The 27,049-nt window shown below is 38.3% G+C and overlaps 2 protein-coding genes and 1 long non-coding RNA gene across 22 annotated transcripts in view; 2 read left to right on the top strand and 1 right to left on the bottom strand.

Annotated features, from left to right (window-relative positions):
* The first annotated feature begins 279 nt into the window (after positions 1–279).
* Positions 280–11,654, top strand: LOC311084245. Its single transcript, XR_014606472.1, has 2 exons — positions 280–322; positions 7,085–11,654. It is a non-coding gene; the product is annotated as an uncharacterized lncRNA (long non-coding RNA).
* A 3,717-nt stretch (positions 11,655–15,371) lies between these two features.
* On the bottom strand, positions 15,372–18,641 carry s1pr4 (sphingosine-1-phosphate receptor 4). The gene is made up of 2 exons (XM_084116127.1): positions 18,503–18,641; positions 15,372–17,130 (listed from the first exon to the last, which is right to left on the bottom strand). The coding sequence occupies exon 2, from the start codon at positions 16,996–16,998 to the stop codon at positions 15,835–15,837; it is 1,164 nt and encodes a 387-aa protein (XP_083972253.1). The 5' UTR covers positions 16,999–17,130; positions 18,503–18,641; the 3' UTR covers positions 15,372–15,834.
* A 3,204-nt stretch (positions 18,642–21,845) lies between these two features.
* The window catches only part of LOC311084458 (myosin IXB), a 49,331-nt gene continuing 44,127 nt past the window's right edge, over positions 21,846–27,049 (top strand). For 17 of the 20 annotated variants that reach the window (XR_014606536.1, XR_014606537.1, XR_014606538.1 and 14 more), the window contains exon 1: positions 21,870–22,152. The gene's annotated coding sequence lies outside the window, so the exon portion shown is untranslated. Of the gene's footprint in view, positions 22,153–27,049 lie in introns of all 20 variants that reach the window. The other 3 variants (XM_084116498.1, XM_084116494.1, XM_084116493.1) reach the window with 1 other exon arrangement.

Here is a 27,049-nt window from a genome sequence, read left to right as displayed (position 1 = left end):
CGCGATGACGTAGCTGTCAGCCTTCCAATGGCAAATTAAGCTTTTATAAACAGTAGTTAAATTATTCTGACGTCGCCCGCTGACCTTCCTATAGAAAATGCTTTTACTTTTAATATTAATTACGTTTTTCTGACGTCGCTTGGTATTCGTCAAATGGCTAATACATGGATCATGAATAGTAAGAGGCGAACCTTCGCCATAGTAGAATTGGTAAATTCTCGTCGGAGTTCGATGTGAAATGACATGATCTGGTGAGGTTCACTTCACTTCAGTTCCAACATCCTCATGTGAACCCTACGGTCACAATTCATGATTTAATGCGGTAAGTGGCATTTTGTCTCAATATTGTATGCTTGATGACTTTTTGGTTCATTTTTTGTAATGAAGTTGTTGACAAACTGTATGTTATAGTATACTTTATGTATGTATGTATCTGTCTTTCTGCCTGTCTGTCTATATACTGTTGCAGAATATGTTGGGTTTTCATTTTGAGTGTAAAGATCTAAGATCATTTTCACAATTATATTTGTTTTAAGTTCAGTTTAAACTGAAATGAAACTGAAACATTCCAAAGCAGATCAATAAGTTTTTTTTTTGCTTTGTCAGACACTCAGGGCAAACACAAGCAATATGTACTTTGCATTGGGATTGAATAGTTTCTGTATTGAACAAGGTGCAACTGCAGGGACCCTGATATATGTTAAAATGTGTTTGAGAGTGTATTACAACCCATTTGGAAAGTTTGAATGGAAATTTTATGCATCGTTTCAAACTCTGTCCTTCATGAATGGGATGCGGTTGGAATGATTGAACCAGGCGGCCAGACAAATTCAAACCACATCATGAAAGGATTTTGATAGGCCAGACTGCTGCATTTTTACTTTACAAGCATGCCATAAACAAACCCTCTGGAAAGTTCTGCTGTGGGTGATGAAGTACAAGCTCACACACGTGGAGACGCGGGCCTATAACGCATTGGCTTCATATTTGACATTTTTAGTGCTACGGGCACCTTGTGAGACAGAAGGTCTCCACTAAATCCCCTAATTTTAATTCCATGCTAGTTTAATTAGTTTTATGTCTCTTCTATCGAAAAAATATTACGCACTTGTTACAAAACATCCCATGGCGGAAAGGCCATGCTGTGTAATGTAATGTAATGTGACTGGAAAATGAGGGACTGCTATATTGATCAGATATAGAAGTAAAAACTTGTATCTACAGGTAACTGTACGTGCACACAAGAAGGACAGTAATGCACTGAAGTGACGATCAGCTTGCAATGAGAAATACGTCACAGAAGTGAAATGCTAGCAATTTGAGACATGTTGTATGTTTGGAAAGATGGATTTTCCCCATTGACAACATCAAAGTCGGCCCATGTCAACACGTTCTGGTGTTTAATATGCATTGCGGCGGTCTCCGTCATGTGCACTTCAAAGGAAATTAGAGTTAAATGGTGTTTATTCTACAATCATTGAGTCTGTGACCTCTCATGAGGATGAAATATTAGCAGACTGGTTAGTGAATTTTGTAAAATGCTTCCATGTGTGTAATTTATGGATGCAATGCAATGTTACGTGCAAAAACGTGTTTCACATTAGTGTAAAAATACGGCGGGGTGGGATCCAAATGTCTGAGACCACTAGTAAATTGCTTTTCTAATTTAATTCAAACTTTCCATTATAAATTAAATTGTCAGCATAAAGTTGAACTGGAAAATGAACATGAATGTCTTAGGATTTTGTTTTTGACATGATCCAAAGAGCATCTTGAGCCTCTTCGGCCGTCTGTACAAAGAGTCACGTGATCAATGCCAATCATTTACTTGCTGTTTATTAGTGACCTAGAAGTAGTGCAGAAATATTTCCTCTTCATTTTATGTCATAACATAAGGTTTCAGTGAAAATGGTCCCCACGTTTTTCCCTCTTCTTATGTGTGTGCATTCTAGAGATTTTGTTAGTCATGATATATATGCACCCCGATTTGGTAGAAGGCATTGGAAAAGTCTTGTACCAACCCTTCAGAAATGTTTTTAGAATCTGACATTTCTACCGCAGATGATTTAGTCTTAACGGCTTCCAAACATGGGGCCATGCGGCCATTATCCAATCAGTCTCAGAGATTTTGTTTGACCTTTTCCTGCATGGCTGCTCGCCGGAGCAGAACCAGTCCGGCCATGAGCTGTGTGGCGCAGTCAATCTTTGGAGTATTGGCTTAAAGGGATAGTTCACCTAAAATTCAAAACATATCATTTAATTGCCTTGCTTCATGCCATTCTAAACCTGTATGTATGATGTTATTTTTTCTGTGGAACACAAAAGTGAACATTTTTAAAGCATCTTCATGAAGTGATCGCTATGTTTATAGTGACTAGCTTCAACATAATAGATTATGGGTTTGGAACGACACAAGGGTTTTCATGTTTGGGCAAACTATTCCTTTAATAAGAATAATAATGGAAATTCCACAGAAAGTGAAAAAAAAAAATCCTTCATTGCTTCCTCATGCAAAATGTACTTCACCAATGAATGCAAATGCAATGCTGTATTTGATTAATATGTGAGCATACTATTCAATTCTGTTCTTCTGTTTACTTTTATTACTTATAAATTGTCGTTATTTACTCACCCTCAAGTTGTTCCAAACCTTTATGAATTTCTTTCTTCTGCCAAACACAAAAGAAGATATTTTGAAGAATGTTGGCAACCAAACAGTTGATGGGCCTCATTGACTTCCATAGTAGGTATAAAAAAAAAAATACTATGGAAGTCAATGGGGCCCATCAACGTTTCGGTTGCCAACATTCTTCAAAATATCTTCTTTTGTGTTTGGCAGAAGACAGAAACTCATACAGGTTTGAAACTAGGGCTGGGACGGTTACCGCATTACCGCAATACCGCGGTCACGTGACGCCTACCGCGGGTCTGAGCTCGTCACCGTCATCACCGCAAAAAAAAAAAAAAACATGAAAAAAATAAACACTGGCCTTCACATGTGTTCACGTTGTGTCTAATGACATGGATTCATTGATTCTAATGACATGGATTGTGTCTAATAACATTGTGTCTTGCATGGATTCAGGGTTTTCTAAACAAAACTTATCATCAAAAGATGGAGCAAATCCGACCTTTCGCAAGTTCGCAAGTTGTTCCATGACACATAATAACATTCCATTCGTAGGCTATTGACTATAACCCCTTATTTACACTCTGTGGCGTGTTACGGCTGCGACGCGGCTACCGGAGCTGATCGCGCCCACTCTAGTCAATGCTTGTGTTTACAATAGCCACGACGCGGCGCGTTTCAGAAGCGTCTCTCCGCGCCCAGCGCTAAAGATAGGCGCCTAGTCTATTTTCGACGGACGCCGCGTCCAAGCCGCACCGTAAATAAAAAAAAAAAAAGTAAAAGCAGGACCTCAGCTTTTAATTGCACGTGCTTATTTAACATAATTCTCTCACGTGAAGACCGCATTTGTCAACCCTCGCGGAGTCGCGGTAAGTGCACACTTGCAGCACCAGAGAGTAATCTTGACGGCACTTGCAAGAAAATGGATAAGTAGGCTACATAATCAAATTCACAAATATTACACCATTTAAACATTATTAAAAATACAAAGACTACTGAGTTACTAAAACAATATTTGTCAGAATGCACTAGTTTGAACGTTCTTGTTTCCATTTGTTTAATTTCAAGATCTGAGGTGAATTATCCATTGTTGCTTTTACAGCTACAAAGCTGGAGCACTAAACGATATTCAAAGTCACATTGCATGCTTTTAACATTAAATAAAGCACATAAACACTACCTGAGATTATCATTGCCACACTTTGTTTGTTGTTCCAGCCGCAACGTCGCAGAAAAAAAAACTGGGGGAGGGTGGGAAGGGGGGTTGAGGTTTAAAGCGGTTTACCGCAATACCGCGGGAATTTCTTGCTTTTCAACCGCGGTAAGAAAAAATCCATACCGTCCCAGCCCTATTTGAAACAACTTGAGGGTGAGTAAATGATGACAGAATTTTAATTTTTGTGTGTTTTATCCCTTTAAAGGGACAATAAGTAGGAATTTCTCCCATCTAGCGGTGAAATTGTATTTTGCATTCAAACGAATAGCGCTCTACAGCGCCTCACTTTTTAAAGTGCGTGTTGCATCTACGGTAGCCGTTATGTACCAAAAAGCTAAGCTTCTAGCACTTCATCGAGTTTTCCTTCGGGTGAACTGGTTTGTTATTTCAAACAAACTGCAACTTGACACAACGAACAAACGAATGTTAGTTTTGATCAAACAAAACTTACAACCTTGTTTTTAGGACCTTCTCTACTTTACTCAATAGCTGCTATTCATCAAAGAGCCTGTTTAACTTTTAACTATAAATGTTATACTGTCTATAAACTAATAAAGTATACAACCAAGCAATGAAAAGCTTGTAATTAAGACAGTAACATTGACTTACCTGTCGAGAAGAAAACAGGAAACTTCAGCGTCTCTTTTGAAAGCTTCCTCCTGCATTAGCTGTCCCGACATTAACCCTTGTTTTTTGTAATCTCCGATCACGATTCCTTTTACGGTCTATTATGGACTTTTTCGACGACGATGACTCCTTATCCTGTGACTCAGCATATGTATTAATGAACGGTGTATAAATAACCGTACACTTGCCGCGACAGTGACAAGCATAGACATGATGTCTATGGTGACAAGCACCACTCTCTGCTCTGATCCTCCGCTTCTGTTGACTTCAGTCACGTGACGCGGACTCTGAACAAAACGCGTTGGCCTAGTACTTTTATTTTACTCTGCTATTATAGTTTTTCAAGATGGCGGAACTACATGGAAGCCTCCGTGGACCTACCCGTCCCATGTATATAAAGATAATAAATTATTCGTTTACGAGGATTAGTCAGATCATTGGCATAGGTATTTGTACACCATTGAGGGCATATTTATGAATAAAAATATTGATTTTAGATAATAAAATACCTAAAAAGCTACTTATTGTCCCTTTAACACCTCACTTTTTAAATGTAGTGCTCAGTTATGCTGCAATCTCTGTTTGATGTGTTGCAAAGTCACTCTCAGACCTTTACAGTAAACTTTTGAAATGTATTTGGCAATGAGAAAATTGCCATATTTCAAAAGCATAGAAGTAAAACTTCTGGCTTCTGTTTTCCTCTTTTCAGTCACTGGTTTAATGTCGTTTTTAATATAGACAGCAATTCGGTATTCATGATTAAGTACGGGAAGAGCAAAGACTAGGTGTTAACATACATTTTCCTCGCCTGGAAAAATTTGGCACCATGGTGTTGTATTCACAGCTCTGTTCTATGACACATACCCTCAACCCCTTTAGCAATTTCCTGGAGAAGGCTGGACAGTTGCAGACTCTTGCTATACCGTAAACCCAGTGTACACCAACACTATTGCGTTTGCTTAAAATATGACGTAGTGATGCATGTAACATAGCTGAGGTGATGTATATAGCTTATAAATCATGGAAAAATCTGAGATCAGCTGGAAAATGATCAGTCTAAAATAGATTCAGCAATATAAATATACATAAATATCTTCTTCTCCCTCAGGAAAACTGTATCAGACAGGAGCACAATCGCACCATTATGACATCACTATGAGGGTGGCCCAGGAATGCTGTGGAAACAACAATAATACATCACATTTTTCTGCAGCACGAAAAGTAGCTGTGGTCATGGCTTTGAAATCCGGTTCTCCCGTCCTCCAGTCTGAAATGTCCAAATCTAATGGATCATTCTGTTCCGATTAGCTCCATGAAAGGACTTGAGACATTTTGTACAGGACCGAAGCAAACTCTTTTCTGCACGTTCACCCCCTTTCCCCTCGTTTTATATTGATGAGGAAATTTCAGTCCATAAGAGGGAAAAGGAAGAGAAAAAACTGTTAGTTATATTCACTCGGCCCTTAAAATAGGATTCTGGGAACAAATTTGTCCGGTAGCTGTTTGCAGCTCTCTTGTCTTGAGCCATTCAAAACACAGGCGATTTTTTTTCTTCTTCTACTGAACGCTTTGAAATGATGAACTTTGACTGGGCAGCTGAATCTGTGGCGTCTGCACGGGAACATCTGCTGTTTTATCACGTTGGATTCTTCTCTAAACAAGAAAAAGTATATCTAGAAGTCGATTTTTGCATTTTAGGTTTAAGTCCTGTGTTTTTCAGACTGTATTCCCCTTTTCCCCATTTAATATGCTGAACGTTGAAGTTTCGAAACGCAGTGCTACTTTAAAGGAATAGTTCACTAAAACCTAATAAAAAATTCACTCTCATGTCGTTCAATTAAATTACCATTACCACGTACCATTAAATTAGATATTTTGAAGTGCTAAATCTGACTCTTTTGGATGACGGTTCATGTCTTTCATGCTCCAGTGATCACAAAAATGTTGTTTTTATATTATAAACATTTATTTATAATATTTGTAATTATTAGTCTCATAATTTTCTAAAATATATTATCCTCTTAGCTTATCATCTAGCAAACAACGTTTTCAAATGTAAAGTTGACTTAAGCTTTAAGGTGACAAGTCTGAAATTTTCGTCCGAACTTTTCGCATGTTAAAATATAAATACAACTTCACGTTGTGTCAATCACGTTTACACACTGCCTCTGAAACTTTCGTCGGTCGTAAAAAATTCGGATCAGGTTCAATTTTCTGCGTTTTTCGCATTTGTAGCAAGCATTTTGAGAGGTGAAAGGACAAATACGAAAAAACGCTTACGAAAATTTCGGACTCCGTGTGCAAGGACCTTAAGCGTAAATTATTTGTGAAATTGCTAAATAATGACGGTTTTCGAACAGGTTTCCTGAAGATTCTCTCCATCTGCAATTGGTGGGACAAACAGGAAGTTTTTGTAACATCAGTAATTTTCACTTTACTACTTTAAATTATTAGAAGCTTGCCTTTGAAACTACTTTCTTTTTTTTTTTTTAAAGCTTCCCTGAGAGTGTTAGTGATACTCAGTAGAGTGGTTTACACCGCAGCCCGGGGTCAAACCCCACAATGCCGACCTGGTTTGGATAAGCTGACGATCTCTCCTTCTCTCCCCATAGGGTACGGGCAGTCGTGGGACGCAGCTGGACCGCAGCTGTAAAGCTTTTGGATCTAAAGTTGCAGCTGTGGTGGGGAGGGTTCCTGGCACCGTGATTTGGTAGATAAACAGAATTGAAAATCACATTGCCAGGGATTTCCACCTCTGCACAGTTCTTCAGGTGCCACACCTACACAGCCAACCGGACCGGGGGTATTTTGGAGATCCTATAACAGCAGACAAAGAACCACAGAGATTTGTCTGAATTAGATTGTCAGGGCTCTTGTGTGCATGTGGCTTAACGTCAACACTGACCCTATTTACTTTCATAATGCACGTTCCTGCTTTTATTGTGCTGGTTTTATCATTCATCAAAATGTACTTGCTCCACCTTGGAAACGATTTTACTTTAATCAGCCAAAAATGACTAGCTTATTACTAATGCTCATACGTGCTGAGCCCCTAAAGGGACATGGGAAAATTATATTTCAATGCGTTTGTATTCTCTCCCAAAAGTTTTGCGTTCCTGCGAGAAATGTTGCATTTCCGCGCAAAACTTTTGCGTTCCTCAGTGAAATTTGGCATTAACTCGAAAATAATTCAACCGTTTTGTGGGCGAACGCAAAGATTCTCAGGGGAACGCAATTGGTTTTTTTTTGAGAATGCCACTTCAGAAAATGTAAAACTCTTTTTTTACGTGGCGCTTGCTGCAACATATTGAAATTCAGACTTTGTTTATGCAACCTCTTTGGCATTTAGTTCATATGAGTGCAAGTGCTTGGTATGTTTTTCAGACTCAATAACACAAACAGTGACTCATCGCTCTGGAAATATCATGTTTCCTCAGGAATGACAGATAATGGCTTACTGGAATATCGGCGAAGGCAAAAGGGCATCTGGCAAGTTTAAAAATAAAATGGAGATGCAGACCATGTTTGACACACACGGCGCTTAGGACTGACGCTTATCAAACGGTATGTTATGATTGACTGAAAAATCCTGAATAAAAACCTGCTGACTTGGCTGATGTTGCATGCCAAAAGCCTATTTTATTTTATGTATACAACTATTTTTGAACGGCAGTCAGTGCTTTTTAAAATCAGATGGTTTAGTCAAAACTTCAAACAACATGGTCTAAGTGAGCCACACTAAGCCAAGCACTGATATCTTGGTATCAACATGGGGCATTAATATACGTGTGCGTTTATGAGAACAGCTTCAAGTGTGGAAGATATTGATTTTTTTGTTCACATCTAACATTGTAAATTATTTGTGCAAAGTCACAATGACTAAGCGGGTATAATTACCAAAGATACATCTTGTTTCTAGCTAATACGCCTCATTCGGTCACACCCTTTCCATCTCGAGCTGGTCCATCAGGTCATCACTTGCTCAAGGCGCAGAGCTTAGCTAATTGGTGAGCATTGATCCCTCAAGAATACTGTTCACAGTGGCTAAGTTCAGTGCCTGAAGTGAACTGTATGATGTATGGTCAGGTGGTCCACCTACTTGTTCTGGCTTCAAAAGTGAGACAGGGCAGGAACTGGGTGTAATGAAGGGTGGGATGCCAGTAAATGTAAAACCAGTTAGGACACGCACGCCAATGAGGCAGGTTAAGCTCTTAGACCCATGGTTTGAATACTGTTAGCTGAGATGGATGCGGCAAATGTGTCTGGCTTTCATTTCACAGAGCAGGTTCTGACCACTTTGTCGAACACAATGGAAGCACTGGCACGCGAAGTTAAAGTCCATTTAGACCAGTTATTGCATGTTAGTAAATTCATTCCAGTCATTAAAAAGCAGAAAGGTGTAGATATTCCAGGAAAGCAGGGACAACGGTTGCGCTACAACAAATCATTATCCGTCACTTTGATGGACCGATTTCTGCTCCATTTTTATAGTTTTCATAAATGCAGCCTTGTATGGTGGTTATTTGAGCAGCATTGATGATAATTTAGGCCTATATCATTTTGTTTGTTTGTAGAGTGCAATAGTTTCAGCTGTAGTATTTTTTCCATTCATTGCCATTCATTCAGAGTCTTTGTTAAAGAGTTGTAAGCCATGAATCCAGCCAATCAGAAACAAGGTGAATAACAACATTACAAAGTTTGTTTTGATGCAAAAAAAAGTTTAGACAAAAGACAAAGGTACAATACTGAACTACAATCCCATGAAGCATTGTGAACAAAATAATAGAATTAAATATGAGGGAGATGTAAAATATATGTATGTGTGTGTGTATATACATTGAAGTATTTAAATACTGCAGGGAGATTGCCTCGATTAAGTAATTTGCGGTGCTTCATGGGAGTATTTATCACTTCAACCAAAATTCGCCAAACAACGGAAAATGCGACTGCTTTTTTAAGAACAAAATGGGAACAGACTTGCAGGTGCGTAGGGTTGTCAGTGTTGGCATTTGCGTTTGCTAGCTGTGGTAACTGCACTTTTAACCTATAATTAACTGCAAATTGGGGTCAGAGTCTTTTCAAACAGGGCGTGGTGTCGTGACCATCCCTGCAAATTGTTCAGACAAATCCTTTTAGATCATTTGTATAATTGCGATGGTGTGGTTTTGAAGAAACGATTGAGGGCTGTGCCCTCTTGTGCCTGCTAAACTGGTATCAGTGTGCTGATTGAGTGCTGGCTCAGTTCAGCAGGAACAGGAGTGAAGTCCTAAACGCCACTGCTTTACTCTCCTCCAATCATTATGCAGCGTACTTCTTTATCCTTCAATCAGCATGCAGTGTCCTTTACTCTCATCCAATCAGCATGCAGTGTGCTTCAGTTTCCTCCAATCAGCATTTTATGTCCTTTACTCCTATCCAAGCAGCGTAAAGTGTGCTTCTCATCAACTTGGTATATCAACATCTGTCATCAGTGAATATAAAGCATGTTTTCCGAGCGAACTGACCTTAATAAAATATGAATGGTTAACCATTAGAAGTCAAGGCATTGAGGATAATGGATTCTTTGCATACTGATTAAAGCCATATCCATATTTTCAGCATTGTGTTCTGTTCTCAGCACCAGCATGGCCATGGGGAACACACAATATCAAGATGTTTCAGGGTTTACCTCATATTCGGCGTGCTTCAAAAAGGCCTGCAGTGTCTCTGCATGTTCGCCGGTGTCAAAGATAGTGGAAATGAATTACGGCCAGAGACTTAATTTAGGACGCGCTGTCATATCCATTTATGCATATAAAAAATGGAAGGTTTCAGGTGGATCATAAATCTACCTCAGACTGTTAACTTTCTGCAGCCTAACTTTGGCTTTTCCTTTTTTGAATCTTAACAGAGCTGCTCCTGTAACAATTGGGGAAAATATTATTTATATTTTCCTTTCTTAGACATACTAAAATTATTTAAGGATTTGTACTTTGAAAATGTGTTTCCATGGCTTTGTGTGCTGAACACCTTTTAGAATGTTGCTATGCAGTTGCTAGGGTGTTCTGAACACCTTTTAGGATGTTACTATGCAGTTGCTAGGGTGTTATAATCACCTTTTAGAATGTTGCTATGTAGTTGCTAGGGTGTTTGAGTGTATTTTAGAATGTTGCTATGCAGTTGCTAGGGCAGGGGTGGGCAAACTACGGCCCGCGGGCCACATGCGGCCCGTTAGGCTGTTTAATCCGGCCCGCCGAGTATTTAAAAAAATTGTCTTAAGATCGCATTAATTTTGCCTTTTTTCTTGCAATACTTTGCGTTATATATATATATTGCGTTGCATATATTTGACAATCGGAATATCAGATATTTCATGCCATAGCTAACAAATGTAAAAAAGGAAAAATGACATAAAAGCAGATCATCATTCATTCAGCGCTGTTGTGGCTGCGGTGTGTCACTTAACAAGCAATGACGCGTCACCATGGAAACCAAACAGACAGCAACTTAAGCGCATAGACTTGTTGCACGTTAATGTTTATTCCTTTTTTGGAAACTCAATGAGAAAAAAAAAATGTTTGGTAACCGCTTGCACACCTTAGTTTTTCCTTTGATTTGTCTGCTATTTAGTTTCTTTGCTCCTCTGGATTTGTGGATGTATCCTGACTGATTCCGTTTACCGACCTTTATCGTCCGGCTTTCGACTACGCTCCCCTGTGTGCCATGTAACTTACAGAACCCGTTTTTTTTTCATTAAATGTTCTGATCTGCCTTTACCTTTTATGTTTTATTTTATTATTCTTAAAATAAATTTGTATATTCGTTTATTTCCACAAATGTATGACTTTTGGAAGTGCAAATTGCCATTCAGTTTTAATAAAGCTGAATTAACGTAACCTGTAATTTTGACTCTTCTAAGTGTACACTTGCAGATGTTTTGTTTCTAATTTACTGTTAGGCCATTAAATAATAATAAGGATAAACAATATTTAAAATATATAGGCTATAATTATCTAACATCTTTAAAAATTAACATCAAAACATAACATGCTAAATGGGGGATATCTAGCATAAAAAAATGTATTGTCAGAATGTCGTCTCTCAGTTGTTGAATTTCGCACAGACATTGCCACAACGTTGTCTGTTTGCTCAGCCCGATCTTATGAAAGTGCGAATACCACGAATTGTATTTGTAGTGCATAATATGTTTTCGCGTGCATATGATATGCACTTTATGGCGTGTAATAGGCACGCACTCCACACCCCTAATCCTAACCAAGGGGTTTACAGTGTGTAGCATGCACGCAAAAAAAACAAAAACATTTTTGGCATATAAATGGCACGAGAAATAAAATTTGTGGTATAGATACGCACTTTCATGAGATCGTGCTTCATAATCTGCTACTGGGCCGGCCCTCTGTCAAATTTTTAAAACCCAGTGTGGCCCTTGAGCCAAAAAGTTTGCCCACCCCTGTGCTAGGGTGTTCTGAACATCTTTTAGAATTTTGCTAGACAGTTTCTAGGGTGTTCTGAGTGGTTTACAGCACATTGCTATGCAGTTGCTAAGGTGTTTAAAATAGTTTCAGGATGTTGCTATGTGGTTGTTAGGGCCTTCCAAGTGGTTTAGTACAAGTTGCTGTGCAGTTGCTAGGATGTTCAGAAAGATTTTTAACATGTTGCTATGCAGTTGCTAGGGTGTTCTGAGTTGTTAACATGTTGTTTTGCGGTTGCATGGGAATTCTGAGACATTTAGAACATTGCTATGAAGTTGCTAGGATGTTCTGAATAGTTTTAGCATGTTGCTACTGTATGTTGTTACTTGGGTTTTCTAAGTGGTTTACTGTTAGTTGCTATGGTGTCAACTATTACTACGTAGTAAAAATGCTGCACAATTTGATTGATCTGTCATATAGCATCTATACAGGAAAGTTTCCATATGGCAGGTCTTGCGGTCTTCAATCGTTCTCAGTCCTCGGCTTCGACAGCTACTTGGAAAGATTTGTGCTACTCAGAAACAATTATAGGTCATAAATGCATCAGTGGGAAGGAGCTGTGGGGATGAAAGCAGAAAGCCTCTTATTTTAGTTTCACAGCAATGACAGAGGCCTTTTATCATGCGCTCAGAGACTGACCAGATTTCGTGACGTGGCCTCCTTAAGATGCTTGATATTGTTTTGTTCCCTCCGCCACCATGTAGTCAGTGTGTTTGCGGTCCAGACCAGAGCTGTGCGCTTTATAATTGGTTTAACTTGAACAAGACCAGCTGTGTAATAAAGCAGCAAAGCCGTGTGAAGAAACCGTCCGTAGATCCTTCGGGGTCACGATCCAGCACATGCAGAAGAAGGATTTCACATCTGTGCTGAATGTAAGTGGTTGTAATGTATTTATTAAAATACAATTTAAAGACATGTTGACACCAAATGAATGCCTGTGTGGTCCTCATGGCACAGATGAACTGTCGTCCAATCAGCATGCAGTATGTGCTACTATCCTCCAATCAACAAGCAGCACTCCTCACTCCCTTCCAATCAGCATGCACACCCTATTTATTGCATTTGCAGAAGTTTTCTCTGGCAACAAATGGGTTAATTTTATCATTGAGGATCTCACAAGCAGGTTGAATCATGAAGCAACTGAATAATGATAAACACATGCTTAATTTCTTGTTCGGCAGACTATTGTCCTAAAGGGAAGAATCATTGTTATGTTGCCCAGAGCCAAATATCACACTGTGAAATTATATGCAAATCACAATAATAAGCCAGGTTATCGGTTGTATCTGATTCATTGAGATGTTTTTTTTTCACAAACATTAAAACAACATGTTTCTCTAAATTAAATGAGATACTAGACAATGAGAACGTTGTGTTTGCCTTTATTTCTGCTCTGAATTGTAAGTTAACTGAAATGTTGAATTAATTTGCATGGACTGTGAATGGTTTGAATGAAAGCTAACCAGCTACAAATGTGCAGAAACCCGAGGACGTCGTCATTAGCCTATCTGTCTGCAGAACACCTGGAGGCGACGCGCGGTAATCACGCGGGGCGGGGCGGTATGTCTGCACGCAACCGCACTTAACCCTTACTGCCCTCTTTAATGAGAAGAACATAAATCCATGTTTCCTTCAAGACGTCATGCAGTCATAAACTAAACTATAATCATCCCAGCAACGTGTTTGCATGGCATTTTTAGGTCAGTTCACACACAGAACTATGACTATTATCGTCGACACCAACGTTCTGTTTATTCAAAGCGCGCGCTGCGATTATGCAATCCGACGGTTTAAAGGAGCCGTATGTAAGATTGTGGCCAAAACTGGTACTGGAATCACTTTCAAATTACTGTAGAGCGGTGTAAAGACGTCATGCAGTCATAAACTAAACTATAATCATCCCAGCAACGTGTTTGCATGGCATTTTTAGGTCAGTTCACACACAGAACTATGACTATATTATCGTCGACACCAACGTTCTGTTTATTCAAAGCGCGCGCTGCGATTATGCAATCCGTCGGTTTAAAGGAGCCGTATGTAAGATTGTGGCCAAAACTGGTACTGCAATCACTTTCAAATTACTGTAGAGCGGTGTATCTATTATATATATATAATAATATATTATTTTTTTATTTTTTTTAAATGTATGTACATTTATAACACTTCTTGTTATGATATTACATTTGGGTCCAATTACAAATTGAAAAAAGTATACGCTGCTGTGAGGGTGTTTCTAATACAGCTGTAAATTGACATATTTTTCTCTTCTGACTGCTGTTATTAATCTCTCTATTTTTTGTCCTCTTTTTGAAAGTTGTGAAAACTCCACAACAGTGTTTTTCTTTTGCTATTCGAGCAAATGGGAACAGGAAAAATATATTTAGTCTCTCATTCGCCGCTACAGAAGTTTACCCAACTATGGCGACTTCCACTTTTGAGAAACCCTGAAATGTGAAAAGTGTCACTGTTTTATTCTTTATCAGCTGGAGAAAAAAAAACTAAAAAAAACTTTATGAAAGTGTTTCTAATTGTACGTCTGCTCTGTGTCATCATTGTTATAAGTATACATTTGGCAGACGATTTTATCTTAAGCAACTTGCACTGCTGGGAAATCAAGAACTCATAAAATGTGTCCCTGGAAGGCAGCGTAGGTCGCTCTGGATAAAAGGGCCTTTCAAACACATAAATCTAAAATGTGTACAGCCTACTTGTCATTAAAATAGAAAATATTACAAATATATAGCCTAGTTACTGTTGTCGTCAGTGGTGTGAACAGGCCTTTATGGTGCTAATGCCTGACTTTATGTGCAAGTGCATTTTAGTAAATTCTTGTTTGTATCAATTCATCACAAACACACTTCAAGTATGTGCTATCAGGGGCATTTTGAGTCAAAATCTATGTGTATATTTTCCTCAAGTATTTAAATAAACTACTACAGCTAATATGCTAATGTTTCTTTCTTGTTAACATGTAGGCTACATCTTTTAAATATATTCTCTGACCATATTCATTTCTTCCGTCCACTGTGCATTCTTCCAATTGCTGTCTGGATTGTCCAGATGGTTTTAAGATGGGCTGTCAAGTTATTTTTGGAGGGCTGTGGTTTCCCATGCACATAAATGTTTTTTTATATATTCTTGAATGCTCGGGTGGATTTCAAAATGTGGATCTGAATGTATCAGTCCTAAAGTTTTGTCCTCTAAACCTGAACCTAAACCACTGGGTATCTGAATAGTATTGTGCAATATCGTATGCATTATTATTATAATTAACAATTAAGTTTAGTTTAAAGTATTTGCAATGAAAATACCCAATGCCCTTTGCAGTCCTGAAGAATGTTGCATTGAAGAAGTCTGTATATTGCCTCCCTCTTGTGTTCAATGAAGGATATTGACTGAGAATCTTCAAGAAATATTACAGGACAAATAGCAATCAATGCATTTTTATTTCCTTTACACAATTTTGACAGTGCATACACTTAAAATTTTACCCTGAAAACTTTAAAACAGTTTTACATGTGCACGTTCAAAAAATATACACATTTCACTTTAAGTAGAATATGAAAATATACTTTTTAATACTTAAATTACAATATTTATATTACTTTTACATTCTTGCAGAAAACAACAATGAAAGGCAGTTTGTTTTTGAGAACCTTACAGGTCTGATTGCATTCAGCTCAAATGTATAACTCAAGTTGCTTTTTTTTTTTTTTTTTTGTATGTTTTTGTTGCACAGCTGCTTACTTTTAAAGTCCTTTCTGCATGTTTTGACCATCACACCAGCTGACGTTTAACCCGCAGAAAGTGAAAGTCACAATCATGGCTTTTCTGAGTTTGAGGAGGTGCAGTTCTTGTGGCGAAGGTGAAACACACCTGCCCACCGCGGACTAACCGCTTGATGCAGATAAACAAGAAGTGGTGGAGCTGAGGCGTGTTTTCTTCTTCAGTTCGGGCGGAGGGCTGGTGCTCAGGTTTCGCACCTTGCTGAAGCTGTTGCGCAAACTGCTGTGTCGGCTCCCCGAGGTGCTGGAGGTCTCCTGCGTCATGAAGGTCTTGGGGTTACAGAGTCCCACTTGCAGACAGAAGCAGCACAGGAGCTTTGCGATGGCTTTGCGTAACTCCAGGCTGCCAAACGAGTAAATGAGCGGATTCATGGCGGAGTTGAGCACGGCTAGGGCGATGACCCATTCGGGATTGAAGAGCGTGCTGCAATTGCGAGAGTAGCAGAAGAAGTCCACCAACAGGAGGATGAACAAAGGTCCCCAACACACCATGAAGACTCCCACGATTGAGATCACAGCCTTCAGGAGGCGCAGTGAACGCTTACTGCTGCGTACCGATGTTGTCTCGGTGCTACTGCGGACGTGGCAGTAGATCGCAAAATACAGTGCACCGATTGTGAGCAGGATTATGAAGAAGATGACCAGGGCGAACAAGATGTAGCTCTTGGAGTAGAGCGGGAGAAGTGTGGAGCAACTTCTCAGGTCGCAAACGCAGTTCCAGCCCATCAGCGGAAGGAAGCCGATTACTAAGGCTGTTATCCAGCAAAGCATCACCATTATGTAGATTCGGTAAGTTTTCGTGGCGGTTTTCTGGTGGACGGGCTTCATCATAGTGGCGTAGCGCTCCACGGCGATCAAGAGCAGGCTGAATATGGACGCCGCTAACGCCACAAATAGAAGTCCTTCACGAAACAACCACAGAACTGGGCTTAGCTTGAAAGTGCGTTCACCGGACATGCAGATGTTGATCACGTAGGCGGATCCCGTCAATAGGTCGCTCAGTGCGATGTTGGCGATGCAGATGAATATCCAGCGATGACGCAGGCGTATGCCGAACAGCACCGCTAACAGCACCATGAGGTTCTCCAGGATGATGAAGACGCTGAAGATCAGGAACAGGACACTGGCGACACTGACGGTGCTCTTCGAGGGCTTGCGGTGCTGGAGGCGCCCGGTGAAGTTGTAGTGCCCCAGGATGAGGCTGTTGCTGGTCCAGTTGTACACGTCTGGACAGGAAGAGGCGGAGCTGAAAGATCGCAGGACATCCATGGTGTGAACAGCAGGAGCGTGGAGTTGAATCTCGCTGGGGTCGATTCGGTCGTCGATGCAATCGGACTCCAGGCAATCAGACTCCGGCTCCTTAGGAATACGTCCTGATTATCCTTTCCCTCTCGGATTAACCTGATGCAAACAGATTGTTAGACAAAGTTAATTGATTCATGAACTGAATCAATATCAAAAGTTTAAATGTGAAAATCAAGCTTTTGAGGTTGTTTATATGTCTATGTGGTGTTTTTAATATGCTTTAAAACAAACCATCTGTAAATTCATAAGTCAACACCATTGCTGAGTATTTACTCTTTAAAACTGCAGTGAACCACAGACAGTCTCAAAAACCGCTGTTTGAAATCGCTGTTTTTTTTTTTTTTTTCATAGAAGAAAAACGCTGGGTTCCCCAAAGATCCTTTCAGCGCAGTTTTTAAAAGAATCATTTTCTTCTTAGTGTGAAGAACCTTTTCTACATTTCTAAGAACGTCTTGTGCAATGGAAAGGTTCAACACTCATAAAAATAAAGGTTTTTGCCACAGAAGAACCATTTTTGGTTCACCAAAGAACCTTTCAGTGTAAGTTCACCCCATCTTACTGTGAAGAACTTTCATGATCTAAAGAACATTTTTCCACTTAATGCAATGGAAAGTTTCCATAGATGTTAAAGGTTCCTTATGGAACCATAGATGCTAAAAAAATAATCTTTATTTTTAAGAGTGTATGCTATGATTTTGTCAATCCAGGAACACATCCTACTTGGTAAAATCATCATCCATTTAAAGGTGATGGCTGTGAAATGCTCATTTTACCAAGCTACCCTGGGAACATGATGCCATGTGATTATAAAAAGTAATCTGGCTTTCGAGTGGGCTTCACATTAAAGGGACATTCCCGCTTGCATGGCACTAAGCGCCTTGCTCAAGCGCACAAGGGTGTCATCTCAGAAACTGCTATTTGCGGTGCCTGTTTCGGTTACCAGATTTGTAACCGCCAGATTACACCACCGCCCACATAATACAGAATAATGCTGAAAATAGTAAAGAATAATTAAACTCTTTAAAAAAAATTTTTTTTTATGTTTTTTAGTTCTAAAAATTTTATTTTAGAAGTAAACGCATCTTGAGCTTGACCTAATTTAATCTCGCATGTGTACAGTACATTTAAATATCTCTAGTTTCACTACTGCTTGTGGTTAAGAGGGTATTTCAGCGTGGCATGTTTAAAGAGCCAACACGTGCAACAAATCAATCAATCAATAAACAAATAAATATTTGTAATGCATAATTTAAATGGAATAATTATATGGTTCATGTTAAAAGCCAATATAATAACAGCTTTTAATCTTAATAATATAAATGCAAAACATTTCTGTTCAAATTACTACTAAATAGTTAATAAAAGACATTCATAAATTAATATATATATATATGCATATGTTTTTTTTTTTTTTAAAGTAAAAAAAAAAAATCTTAAATAAAAATTTTGCAAGTGCATCTTAACTCACCTCTTATTAGTGATGCTGGTGTAATTGGTATTGAGCCATGCTCTGATGCAGAAAGCTCGAGCGCTAGGTCTCTGAACGATTATATACCCTGCAGTAACAAGGAAGGAAGCTTTCTTGCAGATATTTGACACACCCAATGGAGAAAGCTAAAAAAATTATCAGTTTCTACAATGTTTCTAAAATGCACAATTGTGACATATTCCCAGAATATGGGCAAATCATGGTTTACCATGAGAAAAATCAAGTTGCATTTCATGCAATACGATTTGGTAAAGAATATTGTACATGTTGGGGAAGATTTGTCATCTGTGTGAACACTATTTGCACAACCTGCAAAAACACATAGTGAAATATAATAAAGAAATAAATCAAATAAAAATGCATAGGCCTACTTGATAAATAATCAAAAAACAACCAATATTTAATAATAATAAAAAAAAAATCTTCAAATAAATATATAAACATAATGGTTTCCATTTATTAAGGTTTTTACAATATTATATTTGCAATAAAATATTTTAACTGCAACAAATGGACAACAATGATTTAGTACTACTACAGGAAGCCATTGTGCCAGTTTCTAGTCAGCACGTGGTGCAGTGATGAAAACATTTAGCAAGACCCTTTAAATACACTGATGCTACACCAATATCCTTACAACAGTTTTCAAGTTGCTTTAACTGACAATTCTCAGAAGCCAGTCAGCAAACAGGAAGCCCTGATGACCTAGTAAAAGTGGCCTCCTCCCTTACTGTTTTCAGTTCACCTCATCCAGCTGGGTGGAAACACACACACACACACACACACACACACACACACACACACACACACACTTACAAAGCTCAATCATCTTACATGTCTGTTTAATGTGCATTACATTTTCAATCAACAAATGTAGCTGTTTTTTCCTAAATTTCCCAATACTGACAAGGGAATGCTTGCCAATCATAAATATTTTAGATGTGCAATGATCCATTACATTCTTCACAATGTTTTATACATTAAATCACATGTAAACTGTTTATAAAGTAGAAACTACAGTTTTCTGCATTTACTTATGCCTGATCCAGAGTGAAAATGAACTGATTTAATCCTTTTTTTTGTCTATGCATAATATCTTTGCCGTCCTCCAAAACAATTTTAAATTAAAATTTGAGTTAAATTGTAAATCATCACACAGTTTATTTTCTTAATTTATGTTTGTATTATACTAATCCAGTAAATGTTGGGGTAAGATAAAGGAGGGGGGACTTCTGAAACTACCACATCCTGAGGTAAGAAGCAACACCCTTCACAGTTGCCAACGCCCTCTCGACACTCGCACTCTGAAAATAAAAAAAGGTGTTATCAGAGAAAGCCACACAAAAGCAAAAAGAGTGTCACTATTAAGCATGATCACGTCAGCACAAACAGAACCTGCGTGATAATAGAGTTGTTTACAGCTTCAGGAGAGATTCAAGCAGACACCTCCCTACAGAATCTCAAAGTGAACAGCAGTGTTTTATTGTAGTATTAGCTACATTACACTGTTAGAAAAATCTGTAGAAATTACAGTATTACTGGCAGCTACTTGCCAGTAACTTACTGTAGATTTAAATTGATGTTATTTACTGGCAACAATTTGTTCAAAATTAAATGAACATTAAACATTAACAAGTCTTTATCTTTACAGAATAAAACTAAAATAACAGCCTCATGCAAAGCATTCTGGGAACCAAAATCTGAAGGAAAAAAAAACAGAAAAAGGTTGATGAAGATTTCTGGTTCCCAGAATGCTTTGCATTAGATTGTTATTTTATAGTTTTATTCTGTAAAGACAAAGACTTGTTAATGTTTAATGTTAATTTAACTTTGAACAAACTGTTGCCAGTAAATAACATAAATTTAAATCTACAGTAAGTTACTGGCAAACAGCTGCTTAACTATAATTTTTTTACAGTGTAGCTACAGTGGGTTTCAGGTATAGGCCCACATTAACGTGCTACATTAGTGAGTTGATGAATATTTATATGTGAATAAAAGCCTTCAGTCTGTTCATCATATAAAGTGATCATGTCTCTTCAGAAAATTTGGATTAAATAAATTTGGATTCACATATGGATTAGTTTTACAACTTTTTGAAGCGTCAAAGTGGTAGTTGCGAAGCTGTCAATTAATGGATGTTAATAGCTCTCTCTTAGATCTCATTAAAAACAACTTAATTTGTGTTCCGAAGATGAATAAAAGTCTTACGGGTTTGGAACGATCGGGTTAGTAAATAATAAATACATTTTCATATTTAGGTGAATTATCCCTTTAAGAGCTCAGGCATTTACAGCGCAGACGACAAAACTGCATTGCGCGCTTAGAATAAACATAACGATATCGTCCGCTAGTGTGGACGCTAATATCGTTATAGTTACCGTTCTTGGTGTGAACAGGCCTTTATATGGATGTTTTATCTTTGTATGCATGAACCCATGCAATTTCAATGGAAACCAATGTTTGGATGCACTTGTGTTGATCATGATAACTTGAAGCAAAGACGTAGGCAATTCTTAATTTCTTAACTAAATGTTTTTAAATGCATATGTTGTAGTGGATGTTAAAGGAAAAGCACCATTAAGTTCTCGTCACACATGTTCCTCAATTCTCCTTCAATACGGTTTAAAAGCATCCCAGCATGCACCTCATGATATTTGTTGATGAATGTCTATAAAGTGAGCAGAGCTGGAATCTGGACAAAGAAACAAACTCAAATAATATAAGAGTTTACACATTCAATTTAAAATGAAAAACACACTAATAAAAAGTGAGATAGAAAGCTCTTGAAATGTAGGCCATTCTTCTTTAGATACCTTCAAACATTAAACAAGCTATAACGTCTGGACGGACAGACTTGGCATTGTTCAGTTTCTGAATTTCTACTGACATCTAGCGGTAGTTAAATGTAATCACATTTCAGTTTTTTAATCACATTTTCAGACACGCTGTACTTCTCACATTTAACCACAAGGCTTTGCTCTCTGCTCACCTTTACCAGACAGACAGCTTTAAAATTTAGCCTTTCAAACTTCATGGTAACTCAGAAACGCCTATTGGAGTTTCTTTTTACGTTTCTTTATTGGAATGACAAATACCTTTTCAATGCCAAACGCTTGCAGAGTTCAATTTAAAAATATAAAATAAGTAAAGCAAAAAGTAACGTAAAAGTAACGGTGTATATAAAGAAATATTAACAAAGAAGCCTAAGTAATATTTACAATTAAAATAAACTAATAAAATTAAGTAACGGTAAAATAAATTAAGGAACAACCCTGGTGTCTGGCTGCAGTTCCCTTTCATCCTCCAGGCGTCGCTGTTCAGCATCTGTTCACACGAGAACTTTTCCTGGCTGTGTGTTTGTACAGATCGACAGCACAAAGCTCTCAGGTCGCATTCACCATGTCCGTGTGTCCTCTCCGGACTCATATCTCTGTGTTATGTTTTTAAAGAGATCTCTGGGGTGGAAATAAACCTGTCTGGATGAAATTGATGAAGAGGCGACCTACTGGATGAAGAGGAGGAGCCGCATACACGTACACACAAACACACGGAGACAAACGAGCAGCCACATTTATTAACTTATCAAAGATGAGAAGCTTTATTCAGCACAACACGCACACATCAAGGTAAGTTCACCGGCTGTTTTTATTATTTCATTTATTCGAGTCGTTTTCGGCTCCGCGGCGGCGAACAGAAACTTTCCGGGTGGCTGGAAGTGAAAAGTCTTTTGTTTCAAAACCTCAAGCAACATTTCTGATCAAAGTAACTTAAATATTTGCTCGAAAAAATAGCGGTTAAGGTAGAAAGTAACTCAAAGGCACATTAATAAACGATGAAAGTACGTTCGCAGCGAAAGGCTCGATATAAAACGAACTTCCCGGATTGCGCCTTTGTTAGATTGATACAATGTAGGCTAACCTTTAATCTTTGATTTCCCGCTTTGTTGTGGTGGTTCATTGTACATAAATCTGTACTCTAGTTTAATATTTCTCAATAATGTATTCAAACTGTGCTTCGTGAATGAATTCAATGTATATAAACCCTGTTGGGATCTCAGGTTGAACCTCTTACTTGTTGCATTGTGCTTCATTGTGTTTTTCTTATGGGTTTTGTTGCTAATACTAGGTATGGTCACACTTAAATTTACAGTCACAAAGCTTCAAGTGTTTGCATATTAGCATCATAAAGTAATAATACAATGCACAGCCCTGTAAATCATTATTGTCTTTGGAAAACCCAATGGGATGGTGGTCATCCCTGTCTGGACTTTAGGATTGGCCTTTTTTTCAACTATGACTGACTTCTATCCTCCTACTGTCTGTGTTTAACAGCTATGGAAATAACCCATCATCACCAAGAACAGAAACTTGACAGGAAGCGAGAGAAATTTTTGCGTGTCATGTGTTAGTGTTATTTTTGTTTGTGAATATAGCATGAGAAAACACCTCTTGCCTCAAAGCAAACGAAGATCTGTAGATGTTCAATGTATGAGTCTTAGAATTTAACCACCATTAAAGACATCATGAAATCAGAATGTACTTTTTCAATCCACGTTCCTTGACTTATTGTGAACAATTCATATTGTGCTGGTGTTGTCAAAAGTACCGACTTCGGTACCAAGTCGGTACTGAAATAAAAAAAATGTGATGATACCAGCATTTCCCTCTAGCTTTTTTAGCATCGTTGAACGTATTCTTAAACACCTCTGGTTGGCCATTGCGTTCACATGCTCAACATATATGTCTCTGATTGGCCATTGCGTTCACACGCTCATCTTATATGTCTCTGATTGGCCATTGCGTTCACACGCTCAACTTATATGTCTCTGATTGGCCATTGCGTTCACACGCTCAACTTGTATGTCTCTGATTGGCCATTGCGTTCACACGCTCAACTTGTATGTCTCTGATTGGCCATTGCGTTCACACGCTCAACATATATGTCTCTGATTGGCCATTGCGTTCACACGCTCATCTTATATGTCTCTGATTGGCCATTGCGTTAACACGCTCAACTTATATGTCTCTGATTGGCCATTGCGTTAACACGCTCAACATATATGTCTCTGATTGGCCATTGCGTTCACACGCTCATCTTATATGTCTCTGATTGGCCATTGCGTTCACACGCTCATCTTATGTCTCTGATTGGCCATTGCGTTAACACACTCAACATGTATGTCTCTGATTGGGCATTGCGTTCACACGCTCAACTTATGTGTCTCTGATTGGCCATTGCGTTCACACGCTCAACTTATATGTCTCTGATTGGCCATTGCGTTAACACGCTCAACATATATGTCTCTGATTGGCCATTGCGTTCACACGCTCAACATATGTCTCTGATTGGCCATTGCGTTCACATGCTCAACTTATATGTCTCTGATTGGCCATTGCATTCACCTGCTCAACATGCCTGTGATTGGGCATTGCATTCACCTACTCAACATGTCTGTGATTGGCCATTGCGTTCACACGCTCAACATATGTCTGTCATTGGCCATTGCATTCACACGCTCAACATATATGTCTGTCATTGGCCATTGCGTTCACACACTCAACATGTCTGTGATTGAGTACAGTGATTCATGCTTCAATGATGCCTGCTTTCAAACACTACTGTGTGTATCTGTGTTAGCACTCGTTAACACGTTTTTGAAGCGTTGATCATTGTAGCCAATCACAGACGTTTATGTTGCGTGCCTGAACACAATGGCCAATCAGACACATATATATCTAGAGGGAAATGCTGGTATCGTCACATTTTTAAATTTCAGAACTGACTTGGTACCGAAGTCCTTTGTACTTTTGACAACACTTAATATGTGTATGTCACTCCAAATAAAAATGTTTGTCTTTATATTAATCCCAAAATACTAGCTAATATTTGGCCATTTTGAGAGGATCTACATTAGCCAATAACCGCACCTTTGTTTTGTGTTGACTTTAATGATTTGTACTTTATGTAACATGACAGTGAACAGCATAATAGAGGGGGTGGGTTCATATTGAGAAACTCTTCAGTGACTAGGAGACGTGAACAGGAAGTTGATTCTTGCTGATGAATGTAGACGTAGTCATAGGAAATTCAGGTTGCCAGGAGTGTTAGACGGCTGGGTGTCCCTGCCCTATTTACTCTTTCTCACTCTTTCTTTTTTTTCAGTCTCTATTTTAAAGGGTTATTGTGAAGTTGAGAGGGCGGCCTACAAAGCTTTTTTTGTTGCACCATATGTGCACTGACGTATTGAAAGGGAACCACTGAATGAGAGACCTGGAAGTAGGGCTGGGCAGTATATCTGTTCAAATATCACAATACTTTTCAGCCTTAAATATTTCATATATAACTCAGTAGTTGTAGTTTGCTCTAAAATGGCTTAAATATATCGTTTTTTTTTTTTCATCAACCAAAGGAGTCATCCTTTTTAAACACAGTTGTTTCAAAAAAGGCACTTTTTTTTTTTTTTTTTACTAAATTAACAAACTGCAACTACAGTATTACTAAAACTTTTACGATGTAGCCTAAAAAAGCAAGATTTCAGCCGTCAAATCTTTGGAAATAAAATGTTTGTTTTTTTTGGCTTAAATATATATTTTTTGTCTTCAACTCATCATCATTTCAAAGTACAAACAGTCTCAGCATTTTTTTTTTTTTTAAATTTAAAGAATATTTAACCATTTCATTTATATGCATTTTTTGCATATAAACAAACCACAGTGTATTTTCTAGAATGCTTCTATTGTTACTAAAACCTTTATGAAAAATGCTAAGATGAGATTTCTTACCATTTTTGCTAAATATTTGCCGCATTGGAGATTTGAATCGATTCACTTCTGAGAATCAATTACTCACAGAAATGAATCTAACATAGTAGTTCAGCTACTAAAGTTTATTAAAACTACTTTCTTATCATTCTCTCTAGTTGTGAGATAAGGAAGGATTGAAAAATCTGGCTGCATATTTGGAAAATCAAATTATTTCAATATTAACGATCGTTTTATATCTTTACTTACATGCAAACTATGTGAACATCCAGTTCATATCACCCACCCCTACCTTATATTATTATTATTATTATTATTTTATTTTTCTGTAATGCATGAATATGAAGACATTGGTGATATATAAACCAGTGGCTTCATCTCCATCCATCATAACAGACCAGTAATGTGTATTGACGAGCAGATGGCAAGAATTAGATCCATTTTCTCCATGAGGTTCACAAAGAAGCCGCCTTCCTCTCGAAAATCTGCAAGATTTGCAGATGGCAGTGGAATGCTTCCCTAATTTAGTGAAACATCCATCGTGGTCCTGTCACTCATCTGTTTCACTGTGGTAAAGACAGGCTTTTAATCTAGAAGTTGCCCTAAAGTGGCCTGACAGCAATGCATTATGGGTGTGTCGGTTTTTGGAGGGGGGTTGAGGAGGAGAGATAAAAGGTTTCAAGCATCAAGCAAACTTTGCGGTGCGCACTCGAGATGACGCACACGTGGTAGGAGCGGACGGAAATTGTTAAAGCTAAGCTTGGACGGTCGTGCTAGCAGTTTCTCCTCGTCCAATCCAAGTTTATAAATAACCCTAATTATAGAGCACATGAAGAAATGAGTCTAGCCGACACACATTCGGTCTCTATTTTGCATTAACCCCTTCTAAAACACTGCGTTAGCCTGACATTTCTGACTGTTTAGATCAGCTGAATAACGAGCGTTTATTGTCTAACCTTTAGTCAGAGAGACAATGTGCGTGCTCATACTGTCCCGGAGATGAATGGGAGCCTCCATTTGCGCTGGTGTCAGCGGGTTGACTATGGTGTGGTTTTGATGTTGGGCTGTGTATTGATCTCATGCAGGAAGCGTGTGTCTGAGTGGAAAGTGGCCGGAGAGTCAGAGACTTCATAAAACACCCCCTCAGTCGCCAGTCGAGGAGAGCTCATTAACCGTGGCTGTTAGCGTCGACACACAGCTGTGAGATTTCTGTTGACTTTTGCTTGATTATCGACGCAGTTTGTTTAGTAAACGGGCAGACATTTGCGCCATTCTCCTCTTCATTTGATGTAAACACGCCGCAGGAGGTTTAAGCCCGCGAAATGGGCCATCGATTAACACGATGACCTCGATCATGTGTGAACGGTCATTAAATAAATCAAACGAAAATATGTTGTGTTGAAGACAGAAAATTAAGTGTAGGCCTAGGCAACTTTTTTTTTTTCCCATTGTGACATTATTTTCATGTCAGTTATGCACATTTCCCCCAAATTCAAACGTTTATAATGCATGTTATTATTATTGTAGCCAGGTTAAAATACTATTATTTTTCTTAATACATCCTTATTAATCTTCTTACTAATAAAATGTGTTATTTACATTGTAAAGCAAAATTGCAAATATTCATGATGGTAGGCTACTTGTTATATTGAATATTTTGCTGATTTAAATCTGTCACAAGTGTTTTTTTCATAATGTTAATGAGAAATTTTGGGGTAAATGTGTGATTGTCATGCATATATATAAAAAAAAAAAAAAAAAA

This window comes from Abramis brama, assembly GCF_963993115.1.
Source record: "Abramis brama genome assembly, chromosome: 6".
Taxonomy (NCBI): Eukaryota; Metazoa; Chordata; class Actinopteri; order Cypriniformes; family Leuciscidae; genus Abramis; species Abramis brama.
The sequence above is the reverse complement of the archived record's forward strand: the minus strand, read 5'-3'. Positions and strand labels throughout refer to the sequence as shown.

Coding starts and splice junctions, on each gene's coding strand:
- s1pr4 (XM_084116127.1), bottom strand. CDS start 16,998: ATGGATGTCCTGCGATCTTTCAGCTCCGCCTCTTCCTGTCCAGACGTG.